Raw genomic sequence first — 16806 nt, 5'->3', positions numbered from 1 at the left:
AGCTGAATCAGAAGTACTGAGCTTTTTCTTATCCGTTTAAAAGTAAAAGACTCCCCATTATTTTTTCATTGGAGTTTGTTAGAGTGAAGAGTCAGACTATTGGTTCTTGAAGTGTTCCTAAAAGTAGTTTTTGACAGCCGTGGAGCTTATTAATCATGGATTCACTCTCTGAAGCGCTAATCCAAGCCATGGAAGTGACAAATAATAATCAAACCATGAATTACAGATTGAAACAGATCGTGTGGGATCGAAGAAGGATGCCGGATTGGCGCACATTCAAAAAATCTGTTCTAACAAAATGGATATTCGTCAAATCAGCCATGATTGATGTATTGTAAGAGGCCCACAATGTGGTTACTAAAGTCAGATTTTGATATATTTGTCTGTTTTCAATGTAGAACATTTAGAAGTTGTCCTTTTTCAGGTTTAGAAGAAGTAACTGCTAAATGCTAACTCCCATTCGTATGAGCTGGTAGCATAGCTAGCATACAGAAATCAGTGGTGGTAGTCAAAGCTGTTTTTAGCTGTAATGCAGTTGATTGATGATGATGACATAAACATATATTGGGGTTGACATCCATATAAGCATTATACTCCGATTTTTACCTCAACATAGTGTGAAATATACAAATAAACAATATCCTAATTGTAGGCTAATTTTGACGGGGGAAATGAGGAGATTTGGGATCTTTCCCCCACGCATATTCCATGGCATTTCCATTCTTTTGGTCGAGTTCGATTGACCTCTTTACTGCATGTATAAGCCAACAATTACTGTGATACTGTATGAATACCAATTTGTTTTATTGAACCCGAGACAATACCCATGATAAGAATTGAACACAGAGACTGTGAATCTCTAGTCTAGCTGACAGAGATCTATCTATGGCTACCCTCAAAGAAGACCCATCTTGACAGATGACCAAGACTGTGAAAATATGTAGAACAAGATGAGAGGAGAAACTGGACGAATCAGGAGAAGAGAAGGAGCGCGGAGAGAGAAGAGCAGATGAGAGTGAAGAGAGAAGAGCAGAGTTATTTTTTTTTAACTAGGCAAGTCAGTTAAGAACAAATTCTTATTTTCAATGACAGCCTAGGAACAGTGGGTTAACTGCCTTGTTCAGGGGCAGAACGACAGATTTGTACCTTATCAGCTCGGGAATTTGATCTTACAACTTTTAAATTACTAGTTCAATGCTCTAACCACTAGGCTACCTGCCGAGAGTGAAGAGAGAAGAGCAGAGGAGGAGAGTGAAGAGGGGCGGCAGGTAGCCTCGATCTAGGTTGCTAGATCGAATCCCCGAGCTGACAAGGGAAAAATCTGTTGTTCTACCCCTGAACAAGGCAGTTAACCCACTGTTCCTAGGCCGTCATTGTAAGTAAGAACTTGTTCTTAACTGACTTGCCTAGTTAAATAAAGAAGAGGAGAGGGCATTTTATTAGGAGAGGGCATTGTATTAGTGTTTTGGTTAATCATGTCACATGACCTGGATCTTACGCTTTATTTTAGTAAGCCTTTTCCAGAAATGAGAATTAGACAAACATTTAAAGCAATTGTCTGAGGATGGTGCTGGATAATTTGATGAAAAAGTAAGGTCATGTGACATGATTAACCAAAACACAGTATTGGAGAAATGAAGAGGTCAAGGCTGAGAGATGAATAAATGATCAGGTGCTTGAGGAGGAGGAATTGCAGTAATGAATGAAGTGTCTGTAGAGGGTATAACGACAATGAAACAGAAACAAAGGAGTGAGACAATAATGGAAATGTAGGGGAAGGTTCCATAATAATCATGTATTGAGGAAGAATGCAAGTTGGAAAAGTGTATGCCACATGATGATGATGAAGATGATGACAGTGATGATGATGATGTGTTGAAAAGGGTCCTTACCATTGAAGTTTACCGCCCTGATGAAGGTCAGTAGCTCCTTGCCGTCAATGTTGGCCATGCGTGGACACAGGCCTGGGTACCCTGAGCAGAGCTCTCGGTGCATTCGGTGTAGGGCGTGGGCCATGGCATATACAGCATCCATCACAAACTGTACCTTCCCCTCCTGTTCATAGGTTGAGTCACGACCTACCTTCTCCAGTCCTGGACAAGAGGAGAAAAACAGCAAGATAAATGCCACTGTTCAATAGACAGTTCTGTTGTTGACTGTCAAATTCTCCAGTATTCGGCAGTTGTACTGAGTAGGTGTGAATTGAAGAATAAGGCAGTCGATACTTAAGACTCCCACGTTCGTGATCTATTCAATATGAATATCCCTGACTTTTTCACACAGTCCTTGTATGAATGATTACATCTCACAGTTGAATATAACATGTCACAATACATACATCTCACAATATAACTGTCAACCATTTTCACTTTAGGCACATGCAGACAGCACTAGCATTTCAAATAACCTTTTGTATCCTACTGTACGTATGCTTGTAATTAAGAGGACGTCGGAACCACTGCAAACAAAAATAATTCACCTTTTGATTACATTGATTTCAATTCACATTCCCTACAAGCAGCAGTTATGTAATGTACATGACCCACTGCAGAGAATTATGTTTCAGGTGTCTACTAGTGACTACAATAGTGAAAAAACAGCCATTGTTATGTTTCTCAAACTTTTCTTCAGATTCCTCTGGCCACAAACAGAGAAAAGAAGTTTAAAGAAAGTGTGTGGTGAACTATCTGGTCGAGCAAGCCCTCATTCAAGGATCTTGACAGCTTTGCATTAATAGGCCCTTGTAAATGAAATTCAATGAAATTTGATAGCAGCTCTTGGTGTGACAGATCTGTCTGAAAGGGAGGCATTTGGCCCAGCAGGAAAGACTGATTACTTGTCTGTAGACCCAGCATGATTGGAGCATGACTTGCACAGTTCATACTCAAATTGAAAGATGTTGCTGCTCAGTAGTCACGATTGTAGGTAAGGGCCAGTATTTCCTTGTCATGAGAAAACTATGTGACATGTCAGATGTGAAGAAATATTCAAATGTACATTTGATCACGACTACCTGACAGCAAGGTGTGGGGCAGTTGTTCAGTTTACTAAACATTCTGTATCAGACAAATAGGGTTTGGACAAAGTCCATAGTTTCCATAACTGGTTTGATGTGCTATAACTTAATTATGTGGGAAACTTTGTTTTGTAGGAAACTTAGTTCTATATGAATCAGTATGCACATACTGAACTTGCACTGTCCACGTTTGCTAATCATTAGTTTTCCTTGAGGGAATTACTCCAGAACACCTGAATCATTAGTACTAATCTACAAGTATGAGCAATTCGAGACATCTGCAAATTACACTGGAAAATGAAAAAGTCTACATAATATATCACACTGCTGCTCTAAAGAATGGGTCTCACATTAAAAAAACTATGAAAGATGATTTCGCATTACACAAGAGGGGTAAATAACTTGGAACTTCATAAAACAGAATCCCCATCGTACAGCACCAGCAAAACGAACTTCATAAAACAGAATCCCCATCGTACAGCACCAGCAAAACGAACTTCATAAAACAGAATCCCCATCGTACAGCACCAGCAAAACGAACTTCATAAAACAGAATCCCCATCGTACAGCACCAGCAAAACGAACTTCATAAAACAGAATCCCCATCGTACAGCACCAGCAAAACGAACTTCATAAAACAGAATCCCCATCGTACAGCACCAGCAAAACGAACTTCATAAAACAGAATCCCCATCGTACAGCACCAGCAAAACGAACTTCATAAAACAGAATCTCCTTCGTACAGCACCAGCAAAACGAACTTCATAAAACAGAATCCCCATCGTACAGCACCAGCAAAACGAACTTCATAAAACAGAATCCCCATCGTACAGCACCAGCAAAACGAACTTCATAAAACAGAATCCCCATCGTACAGCACCAGCAAAACGAACTTCATAAAACAGAATCTCCATCGTACAGCACCAGCAAAACGAACTTCATAAAACAGAATCCCCATCGTACAGCACCAGCAAAACGAACTTCATAAAACAGAATCCCCATCGTACAGCACCAGCAAAACGAACTTCCTAAAACAGAATCCCCATCGTACAGCACCAGCAAAACGAACTTCATAAAACAGAATCCCCATCGTACAGCACCAGCAAAACGAACTTCATAAAACAGAATCTCCATCGTACAGCACCAGCAAAACGAACTTCATAAAACAGAATCCCCATCGTACAGCACCAGCAAAACGAACTTCATAAAACAGAATCCCCATCGTACAGCACCAGCAAAACGAACTTCCTAAAACAGAATCCCCATCGTACAGCACCAGCAAAACGAACTTCATAAAACATAATCCCCATCGTACAGCACCAGCAAAACGAACTTCATAAAACAGAATCCCCATCGTACAGCACCAGCAAAACGTACTTCATAAAACAGAATCCCCATCGTACAGCACCAGCAAAACGAACTTCATAAAACAGAATCCCCATCGTACAGCACCAGCAAAACGAACTTCATAAAACAGAATCTCCATCGTACAGCACCAGCAAAACGTAAGCTTTATTCTAGGACACAGTTCACTAGACGAAGAGAAAACCTCACAGGGTGTATTTGCCTCTGTGTGTTTGCTAACGAGGCTAGCCGATAGTACACGGGAGATGAAATCCCTTTATCATATTGAATAACGTGCGGCAATACACAGACAACTTAATCACGGGTTCTGGCGTTTCAATTAAACATCACTTACAAGGACACATTTAATTCCCTCTCAACATGACTGACTAGTTTCTGTTTCCCATTTTCTCTCATGCACAGGGGGGCATCACTATGTTTCAAATAGATTAGAAAATTAGATAAATGACAAACTAATTACAGAGATAGTCTTGTGTGATGAGATTAATCGAGGAAAAGACCAACAACTCCAACGTCAAGGCATATACGACACGTCTGGTCTGACAAGCCTGAACATTACATGAATAGCTTATCGTTATACTCCCCATTGTTTATTGCTAACGTCAGAAATCTGTCAACGCGGCAATAATAATGATATGCTTCTAAGTCTGGCCTTGTCCTGCAAGATTTCTCTTTGTTATAGAATACACAGACAAACTAAGCAGACAAAATTGTACGAAATATGCCTAGCCGTCATTAGTATGCACTAATCTCAACTCAAAAGTATAGAATTCTAGTCATGTACTTCTCATTACTAGAAATGAAACCAACTGCATCCCCACCTACTGTAGGTATATAGGTATATCTTGGATATAATTGACCAACTAGCCAGGTTGGGAAGAAACTTGAATTGATAAAACAGTGAAGCTGAGTGAGATAGCACCTAAACCTGGCAGAAGGTGGAGTCAAAGGGTTGCAGCCATGCTCAGTCTGTGGCAAATCAATCGGTGAGACAGCAGCCTACCAAACAGGCTAAATGGCTATCCACACCAAGGCACACTAACACTAACTATAACGAGAGCTATAATGATCAATTATACATAACTATAAAACGTCAGCGAGCATCCACGCTAGAGGAAAGTTTATCATGTATTGTTCTACAGTAGCCTACATCTGTCAATCAACTGATCAAAGCATACTACTGCACACTGTAGGGATATTAATAAGGTGGTAATATAGACCATTCAGTGCTTCAGGGTGTGTTCAATGTCATAGTGACAACTGGCAATAATATTTCAATGTACAATTGAAGTTGGAAGTTTACATACACCTTAGCCAAATACATTTAAACTCAGTTTTTCACAATTCCTGACATTTAATCCAAGTAAAAATGCCCTGTTTTAGGTCAGGTAGGATCACCACTTTATTTTAAGAATGTGAAATGTCAGAATAAATAGTAGAGTGAATGATTTATTTCAGCTTTTATTTCTTTCATCACATTTCCAGTGGGTCACAAGTTTACATACACTCAATTAATACTTGGTAGCATTGCCTTTAAATTGTCTAACTTGGGTCAAATGTTTCGGGTAGCCTTCCACAAGCTTCCCACAATAAGTTGGGTGAATTTTGGCCCATTCCACCTGACAGAGCTGGTGTAACTGAGTCAAGTTTGTAGACCTCCTTGCTCGCACATGCTTTTTCAGTTCTGCCCACAAATGTTCTATGGGATTGAGGTCAGGGCTTTGTGATGGCCACTCCAGTACCTTTGGAAGTACTGGAAGTATGCTTGTCCATTTGGAAGACCCATTTGCGACCAAGCCTTAACTTCCTGACTGATGTCTTGAGATGTTGCTTCAATATATCCACATAATTTTCCTCCCTCATGATGCCATCTATTTTGTGAAGTGCACCAGTCCCTCCTGCAGCAAAGCACCTCCACAACATGATGCTCCCACCCCCGTAATTCATGGTTGGGATGGTGTTCTTCAGCTTGCAAGCCTCCCCTTTTTCCTCCAAACACAACGATGGTCATTATGACCAAACAGTTCTATTTTTGTTTCATCAGACCAGAGGACATTTCTCCAAAAAGTATAATCTTTGCAAACCGTAGTCTGGCATTTTTATGGCGGTTAAGGAGCAGTGGCGTCTTCCTTGCTGAGCGGCCTTTCAGGTTATGTCGATACTGTGTTCTACTGTGGATATAGACACTTTTGTATCTGTTTCCTCCAGCATCTTCACAAGGTCCTTTGCTGTTGTTCTGTGATTGATTTGCACTTTTCGCACCAAAGTAAGTTCATCTCTAGGAGACAGAACGCGTCTCCTTCCTGAGCGGTATGATGGCTGCGTGGTCCCATGGTGTTTATACTTGCGTAATATTGTTTTGTACAGATGACTGTGGTACCTGAAGGCATTTGGAAATAACTCCCAAGAATGAACCAGACTTGTGGAGGTCTACACATTTTTTTCAGAGGTCTTGGCTGATTTCTTTAGATTTCCCCAAGATGTCAAGCAAAGAGGCACTGAGTTTGAAGGTAGGCCTTGAAATATATCCACAGGTACACCTCCAATTGACTCAAATTATGTCAATTAGCCCATCAGAAACTTCTAAAGCCATGACATCCTTTTCTGTAATTTTCCAAGCTGTTTAAATGCACAATCAACTTAGTGTATGTAAACTTCTGACCCACTGGAATTGTGATACAGTGAATTATAAGTGAAATAATCTGTCTGTAAACAATTGTTGGAGAAATTATCTGTGTCATGCACAAAGTAGATTTCCGAACCAACTTGCCAAAACTCTAGTTTGTTAACAAGAAATATGTGGAGGGGTTGAAAAACGGGTTTTAATGACTCCAACCTAAGTGTTTGCAAACTTGCCTTACCCTGTCCCTGGTCTGCAAACTATTGTTTAGGCTGTAAAATGTAGGCTAATTTGAATAAAAGCTCAAACGTCCTGTTTTGAATGCATGTTTCATGTCGAAATAACTGTATACAGCCTAGACCTGATTATGCAACCATTCTGATAAGTTATGGGTCTATTCTCGACAGTTTACAAGGTCCAGAAAGGTATTAACAGGACTCTCATATGCTGTATTTTGCCAGGATGTATCAGCGTTAACAGATGCCAAAGGAAAATATGGGCTTCTTCAGACACTGAGATGTTCTCTCTGTCATGGATCATCAGTCTCCCAAGTCGTCCTATAATTAATATGGCTGCCATTATTCTCACATGCCCAGTTATTTAGGAAAACTTCCCTCCTCTCCTCTCCGAGAGGCTTTTCCTCGCGTACCTAGAACCTAGAACACTTCAATCGAACTAGTTTTTGATTGGTTGTTGACGTTGTATTGTTGGGGGGAAAGGGAAAACGTTGCTCTGAAAGTGATCCCAACAATAACTACCGTTATCATTCTCCACGTAGTGTGGACGCTGCTGTTCACTTGAATAGAACAACTTTTATTTTTGTAGTGTTCTAGCTATCGTTATAATTATTGTCCTTGTTGTGGATGGTCCTTAAGGCAGTGTTCAGCTTTTACTCAAAGAAATGTCTTAATTTTTCCTGATTAAGGTTGATTATCTGTTGAGGTTAGAGTCATTATGAGTGAGCAGAGCAGCCACTGTGAGTAAGCACACAGACTATAATTAAAAAACATTTGTTGTGAGAAATGGAAAACTATTGAGCACAAAGCGGGGGCCTACACCTCAACTGGCCTCTCTATCTAATGCAAAATTACAAAGTTGTCCTGAAACAATGTAATCAAGATAACACATCACTGCTCATCACTGAGCATTGTCCCTGGGTTGTGGAGCAACTGTTAAGATGATGTGAAGTTCACTCATTGCCACAGTCATTCACTTTCAAAATAAATCTAAATTCTTATCTGGTCAGGATTTACTGGTAGCTAGTACACGCAAGGCAACAAAATGTTGCATGAAATAGATGTTTCAGTTTTCCTTCTCTGGGTCAGAATGGAGAATGTGTCCTTTGGATGATTTGACTGAGGAACTAGGAGTTTAATATGATCTACTAATAATGGACATACAAATTTGGTCTAATCATTGAGAGAGGGGTCCAATTACAGAGCAGCCCATATGGCATGGCTGAGTGACACGGTTAAGTTCTGATAAATCATTCCATTCACATGGGCTATGCTAATGACGTTCTGTTTTCCCTCATTAAGAAATGTAATATTTTAAAAAGGCTTTAAACTAACAAATGTGCAATTACACGCTGGCCTAGACACTTTCGCTGCCACACACATGTGTCTATTTGACATGTGTCTATTTGACATGTGTCAATTTGACATGTGTTTATTTGACATGTGTATATTTGACATGTGTTTATTTGAACTACAGCAGCCAACTATGACAGCTGAGAAGGAAGATGGGAGTTGATTGGGGTTTTCCTCTGCATAGCTAATTTATACATTTCCAATTAACAATATATGCAAATCAGGCAGATCACCCATTTTTTGGCAATGAGGAAGTAGCCCTAAGGAATTTGGCAGGACACTGGCACGACACTAAGCGTCTGTCCCCTAATAAATATCCTCAAACTACCGGCACAAGTTATTTTCCGCTCTTAGCTGGGTTCATTGTTTTTACGACTGCACTCTGTCCAAGATGTTGGGGCTAGATCAGAGATGTCCACTGCAGACGATCCATTTCCACAACTGACCGTCTTACTTTACTGAGTGCCTATACAAGACCTAGAAAACATGTCAATGCAAGGGTATCCATTCCAAAGCCTTAAAAGCCCTATCATTCTGTCCAATCCACCGAATGTAGACTGTTAATATCCAGTATAAGGCAGGCTGACCAGGACTATCTCCTCTAAGATATTGGCATGTGGCAGAACCTCTAAACATCACTACAGCTCCTATGCTCTTCACTATTATAAACTATTTCGCTCCTGCTTCGCCATCACTTTCAAAGGAGAATGTCAAAGCGGGCCTTTGATACTAATGGCAACCTTGGGAAGATGTTTGGCGGAAGATAACAGAGCCATTTAAGACTTTGAAGAAAACCCTGAACGAAAAATGTGTCCTTTCCAAAAAGTGCTGTGCTCTTAGCCTCCATCTCCAGCCCCCAAAAGAAGGCGACTCCTCCCCTGACTTTCAGTCTGCTTTCAAATCAAGAAGCCAGGGCATTAGAGAGGGAAGAGTTTTGTCAAAATCGCGTTTGATCGGGATATGTTTGGAATCAAGCACATGAGAGTGCAAAAGATGTATCATCAAATGGGCAGGATGAAATGGATGCCAAGATTAAGCTTTCATGTGACTCCAAACCTCTTTCAGGGAATTTGTAAAGTATTATGTACCTTTGAATCTTTGAAGGGGAATTGAACAGTAGCAACCGTTTTGAAAAGAGGAGACAAATGGGTTACTTTCCTCAGCTGAGGTAAAGTGCAAGAAAGCAGAAGTCTGTAATCAAATATTTATAATCTAAGTCAAATTGACATCAGCCTGCTCTCTTTGTCTTAGGGCAGTCTGCACTGATTCAGGTCCTGTAGGTTGAACCTCTTACCAGTCTTGTTCATGGTTAGTTTTCTATGCTTACTCCTATTGGTGAAAATACAAAATGAGTGTGTAAGTATACTGCAAAAAGTAACTCGTACTTTTTGGGGAAATTAAGAAGTGATTGTGCCGTGAACATTTAAAGCTCAAGTGTGTCTGTTGCATGATAGGGAAAGTGAAACTGAAAGATGTGATACAGCTGTGGCCGAAAACAAGGTAAAATACTCCATGGCATTGTTGTCATGACAATCGTGTTGGACACTTGTTACTGTAAATAGTAAGCCTACCTGTATTTATGGCAATATTTAGTTGTTTCTTTTGACTACGTGCTCATTACTAGCCAGGGGAAAAGATTATGACATTCACAGTAGTCATAAAGTTGGGGAAGAGGAGAAAAACTATCTTCAGAAATTGCATTGATTTCCTCATTCAGTTTCATTTGCTTGGGTGGGTGGTAGGAGGGTATAATTAAGTTATTGGATTGCTTTTAAAAAAGGGACACACTTATCTGGTGGGAAATGAGGTGCTTAGATGTACAGACTGTAAACATGTCTACAGCTTAACAGAGTCACACTGACAATATCACCTAGGGCGCACAAATGGCATGATGGAATGCAGACACTGTGCCCTCTGACCTCGGGTCGTTGTGTCTAAGATATTTAATTATCTTAATTAATTACAATTAATGACTGTGGCCCTTCAAGACCACCCCCATAGAGCCATAGAGCATGTTCAAATTTTTCTCAAGTGACTCTCTCTCTCTCTCTCTCTCTCTCTCTCTCTCTCTCTCTCTCTCTCTCTCTCTCTCTCTCTCTCTCTCTCTCTCTCTCTCTCTCTCTCTCTCTCTCTCTCTCTCTCTCTCTCTCTCTCTCTCTCTCTCTCTCAACATGGATTTACATGAGTAAAATATGTTCTTGACAGAGTAGCCAAGGAAGTGGGAGAAGGGAAGAAGTCTATTCGAGCAACAGCAAGGGATTAAAAAATAGACTGAATGACACTGAAGAGGTACAGTGACAAAAAAAGAAAAGGAACGTACCTGTGCTAAAGAAAGGCTATGGGAGAGGCACACAAGGTTTTATCTGATGACATGGAGTCTGAGCTTGATAAACATTTCAAGAATCTCGCGGACTAGTTTCTTAGGCTTAGTAGCCTGTAGAGAAATTGGTTTGGGTGTTACCCTTCTATTTCTTGAGTCATGGCACAGTGAAACAACATCCCTGTCCCAGACAACTGGTCAAGAAATAGAAGGGTAACACCCAAACCAGACTGGCCACGTTGTGTGAGTACGCATTGCAAAGGCTACCAAGCACAGACTAGTAACATAATAACACTTTAAATATGCTATTCTGTTCTATTGAAACACAATGTATTTCTTAAGACCTGCTTTAAAATAATAATACTTTTCTTTGTGATGGTGTATGACACTTGAATTGTGGTGTTTTGTGGTTTTTCATTTTTACAATGAAAAGCCTACAGTAACATAAACAAATTATAATGTTACCTAAGATCTTCAAAAACACAACAAAATGATTATTTTTGCAATAGCATATGTATTTATTAGACTACTAGAATGCATTGGTTCAGAACGGCATTACTCGATGCCCAGCTTTTCAAGGGTTAATGGTCGGACGAGAGAAACCCACAATTGTGTATGATTCCAGGTCAAAATAAAAAAAAAAGGACCATTTGCATTTCAGGTAAAATAACAACCCAATGTTAATATCCCAGCTAATTTAGCTAGCAACAGCAAGATAGCTAAATGTCCATGAATGTTTCATGTGTGTTTCGACCTTGCCCCCAAATTAATGTAGTTGGTTCACAGTTAGTTTTGATATTTTAACCTGCCTGTCATGGTCGCGTCTGGTGTGGATGGAGAAAATCAACATGCGTGCAGTGGCTCACGTGAACGCATGCGCGTGGCCGGTGTAGTCAGCATGTGAGTAATACTGAACATAGAGATCTATATCTGAATGTAGGCATACATTTAAGATATACAATATACCCCACCCCATTACATTAATTAAACTTTGACCTTGAGGCACCGTCACCCATTGTCACAGGATACCATCACCCACTTACCCCAAGGCTCACCTTACCCTGTCCCTACGCTCAACTTACCCCAAGCCCGAGGTCATTTGTCCCAAGTTATGTTTTTAAAACCGTTATGTTTTCCAGAGATAGACAACATCCTTAAATATATGTAAATATCTTTGTTAGAAAGAATACTTTATTTCCCTTGACGTACTGGTGATGAATGTAAAAAAGGGCTCAATATACCCCACTTTCCCCCACCATAAATACTATAGTGAATAGACTAATAATAACTAATAAAAGCTTCTCATCTAAACCATATTCCATATTCCACATACCATATTCCACACACTTGATTAATGCAATGATTGACAAATGTGTGGATACTTGAAAAGCATTTAATGTTCAATTTGGCTAACAGAGCAAAAATGCTGTCTACTGGTATTAAGGTAATTGTTGCAGGGACATGTGGTGTGGGAGAGCCATTGTCTTTACACTGTACCACTCCGGAGGTAGTTAAAGAGAGATTTGCATCTAGATCTGTCTCTTTACACTACACAAGTATCTTTCCTGGACCTAATTTGTGTCATCAAAGTAGTGCAGTGTTTAAAGGCCAAAAGAAAAGGAAATCAATAGGACCTAAAAGGTTTACCCCTAACTTACTGTGATTTATAGACCAAATGGGGTGTTTACCCCTAACTTACTGTGATTTATAGACCAAATGGGGTGTTTACCCCTAACTTACTGGGATTTATAGACCAAATGGGGTGTTTACCCCTAACTTACTGGGAGTTATAGACCAAATGGGGTGTTTACCCCTAACTTACTGTGATTCATAGACCAAATGGGGTGTTTACCCCTAACTTACTGGGATTTATAGACCAAATGGGGTGTTTACCCCTAACTTACTGGGATTTATAGACCAAATGGGGTGTTTACCCCTAACTTACTGTGATTCATAGACCAAATGGGGTGTTTACCCCTAACTTACTGTGATTCATAGACCAAATGGGGTGTTTACCCCTAACTTACTGTGATTCATAGACCAAATGGGGTGTTTACCCCTAACTTACTGTGATTTATAGACCAAATGGGGTGTTTACCCCTAACTTACTGGGATTTATAGACCAAATGGGGTGTTTACCCCTAACTTACTGGGATTTATAGACCAAATGGGGTGTTTACCCCTAACTTACTGGGATTTATAGACCAAATGGGGTGTTTACCCCTAACTTACTGGGATTTATAGACCAAATGGGGTGTTTACCCCTAACTTACTGTGATTCATAGACCAAATGGGGTGTTTACCCCTAACTTACTGTGATTTATAGACCAAATGGGGTGTTTACCCCTAACTTACTGTGATTTATAGACCAAATGGGGTGTTTACCCCTAACTTACTGGGATTTATAGACCAAATGGGGTGTTTACCCCTAACTTACTGTGATTTATAGACCAAATGGGGTGTTTACCCCTAACTTACTGTGATTCATAGACCAAATGGGGTGTTTACCCCTAACTTACTGTGATTTATAGACCAAATGGGGTGTTTACCCCTAACTTACTGTGATTCATAGACCAAATGGGGTGTTTACCCCTAACTTACTGTGATTTATAGACCAAATGGGGTGTTTACCCCTAACTTACTGGGATTTATAGACCAAATGGGGTGTTTACCCCTAACTTACTGGGATTTATAGACCAAATGGGGTGTTTACCCCTAACTTACTGGGATTTATAGACCAAATGGGGTGTTTACCCCTAACTTACTGTGATTCATAGACCAAATGGGGTGTTTACCCCTAACTTACTGTGATTTATAGACCAAATGGGGTGTTTACCCCTAACTTACTGTGATTTATAGACCAAATGGGGTGTTTACCCCTAACTTACTGGGATTTATAGACCAAATGGGGTGTTTACCCCTAACTTACTGTGATTCATAGACCAAATGGGGTGTTTACCCCTAACTTACTGTGATTCATAGACCAAATGGGGTGTTTACCCCTAACTTACTGTGATTCATAGACCAAATGGGGTGTTTACCCCTAACTTACTGTGATTTATAGACCAAATGGGGTGTTTACCCCTAACTTACTGGGATTTATAGACCAAATGGGGTGTTTACCCCTAACTTACTGGGATTTATAGACCAAATGGGGTGTTTACCCCTAACTTACTGGGATTTATAGACCAAATGGGGTGTTTACCCCTAACTTACTGGGATTTATAGACCAAATGGGGTGTTTACCCCTAACTTACTGTGATTCATAGACCAAATGGGGTGTTTACCCCTAACTTACTGTGATTTATAGACCAAATGGGGTGTTTACCCCTAACTTACTGTGATTTATAGACCAAATGGGGTGTTTACCCCTAACTTACTGGGATTTATAGACCAAATGGGGTGTTTACCCCTAACTTACTGTGATTTATAGACCAAATGGGGTGTTTACCCCTAACTTACTGTGATTCATAGACCAAATGGGGTGTTTACCCCTAACTTACTGTGATTTATAGACCAAATGGGGTGTTTACCCCTAACTTACTGTGATTTATAGACCATTTATAGACCATTGTTACTTTACAACCTTATTCTAAAATTGATTAAATAATTCCCCCCCCTCATCAATCTACACACAATACCCTATGCAATATTACATTTAAATAAGGATTCAGACCCTTTACTCAGTACTTTGTTGAGGCATCGTTGGCAGTGATTACAGCCTCGAGTCTTCTTGGGAATGACGTTACAAGCTTGGCACACCTGTATTTGGGGAGTTTCTCCAATTCTTCTCTGCAGATCCTCTCAACCTCTGTCATGTTGGATGGGGAGCGTCACTTCACAGCTATTTTCAGGTCTCTCCAGAGATGTTTGATCGGGTTCAAGTCCAGGCTCTGGCTGGGCCACTTAAAGACATTTAGAGACTTGTCCCGAAGCCATTCCTGCGTTGTCTTTGCTGTGTGCTTAGGGTCGTTGTCTGTTGGAAGGTGAAACTTCACCCCAGTATGAGGTATTCAAGGATCTTTGCTCTGTTTATCTTTCCCTCCGTGCCATTGAAAAACATCCCCACAGCATGATGCTGCCACCGCCATGCTTCACCCTAGGGATGGTATTGGCCAGGTGATGAGCGGTGCCTAGTTTCCTCCAGATGTGACGCTTGGCATTCAGGAAAAGAGTTCAATCTTGGTTTCATCAGACCAGAGAATCTTCTTTCTCATGGTCTGAGAGTCTTTAGGTGCCTTTTGCTAAACTCCAAGCGGGCTGTCATGTGCCTTTTACTGAGGAGTGGCTTCCGTCTGGCCACTCTACCACAAAGGCCTGATTGGTGGAGTGCTGCAGAGAGGGTTGTCCTTCTGGAATGTTCTTCCATCCCCACAGATGAACTCTGGAGCTCTGTCAGAGTGGCCATCGGATTCTTGGTCGCCTCCCTGACCAAGGCCCTTCTACCCCGATTGCTCAGTTTGGCCGGGCGGCCAGCTCTAAGAAGAGTCTTGGTGGTTCCAATCTTCTTCCATTTAAGAATGATGGAGGCCACTGTGTTTTTGGGGACCTTCAATGCTGCAGAAATGTTTTGGTACCCTTCCCCAGATCTGTGCCTTGACACAGTCCTGTCTCGGAGCTCTACAGGCAATTCCTTCGACCTTACGGCTTGGTTTTTGCTCTGACATGCACTGTCAACTGTGGGACCTTATATAGACAGGTGTGTTTCTTCCAAAATCAAGTTCAATCAATTGAATTTACCACAGGTGGACTCCAATCAAGTTGTAGAAACATCTCAAAGATGATCAATGGAAACAGGATGCACCTGTTCAATTTTGAGTTTCAGAAAAAGTGTCTGAAGCACATTGATTTCTGTTTTTTATTTTTAACACATTGGCTAACATTTCTAAAAACCTGTTTTTGCTTTGTCATTATGGGATATTGTGTGTAGATTGATGAGTAAAATTTTTTATTTAATACATTTTAGGAGAAGGCTGTAACTAAATTAGGGAAAAGGGGTCTGAATACTTTCCGAATGCACTCGATGCGAATTCATTTTTGATTCCCTCTCCTCCACTACAAAAGACAAGTGCCCACAGAGTATTCAATGTCATCATCACAGCAAGATACTGTCAAACTGAGTAAAAGAGGTACTAAATTATGAGCAACAGCAATTACCATCTAACAGTGCACTTAACACACCTGACCTACTTGACACACACACACACACACACTTTCACGGAACAAAACAGCTTATTTTCGCCTCTGAAGCCACCCATTAGTTCTGCATTATATCACATTGCAGTGGATTGTATACCACCTTTTAGAGCATAAGTGTGTGTTGATTCCGAAACTCCTTTGCTGTGACTCTTCTCATTTCCCACTGGAGAACAGCTCTTTTACAGCGACTTCTATGGCTTCTGTTCTGTATTTGTTGCCTCGAGGCTGGAGAAACTATACAGCTGTTACACAAGTGCTATTAAGTGTGTGTTCGTGACTGAACATTCTGCCTCAGGGTATCTGTTCCTCTGGCGTTTCCCGGTGGCCAATAGAGGTTAACTGGAAGTGGGTGACGGCTAGGCGGGTGGCCCAACATAATAGTGTAGGGGAAACACTCCATGGTTAACTGCATAAGAAGCAAGTGGGTACATCTGTGGTTGTGTAATGGCACTTTACACTACAGTATGGTTGAACTTTGAAGCTCATTTATGCTTGATCCAGCATTGGAGTCCGGAAGTTCATACAGAGGGTGGGATGCAATTGCGGCGCCTCCGGAGGCTTGCGGAGGCCAAATCAACTCCCAAATTTTGCAACAATGCGGAGGGCTCCGTAGAGCTCCACAATGACATGATTGGTTGACGGTAGGTGGAGGTGGGAGGTCCTGTATAAGCACAAACTCACTTCCTTGACAACTTCC

At 40.8% G+C, this 16806-nt stretch overlaps 1 protein-coding gene across 2 annotated transcripts in view; it reads right to left on the bottom strand.

Moving 5' to 3' along the window:
* Positions 1–16806, bottom strand: part of grm8b (glutamate receptor, metabotropic 8b) — a 185674-nt gene that overhangs the window by 27428 nt on the left and 141440 nt on the right. For both annotated transcript variants that reach the window (XM_071405520.1, XM_071405519.1), the window contains exon 7: positions 1893–2093. In XM_071405520.1, the coding sequence (XP_071261621.1) occupies positions 1893–2093 (201 nt within the window). The remainder of the gene's footprint in view (positions 1–1892; positions 2094–16806) is intronic.

The sequence above is a fragment of the Salvelinus alpinus genome, chromosome 6 (assembly GCF_045679555.1).
Source record: "Salvelinus alpinus chromosome 6, SLU_Salpinus.1, whole genome shotgun sequence".
NCBI classification, from domain to species: domain Eukaryota; kingdom Metazoa; phylum Chordata; class Actinopteri; order Salmoniformes; family Salmonidae; genus Salvelinus; species Salvelinus alpinus.
Note: the sequence above shows the minus strand (reverse complement) of the source record. Positions and strands in the feature narration are given on the sequence as shown.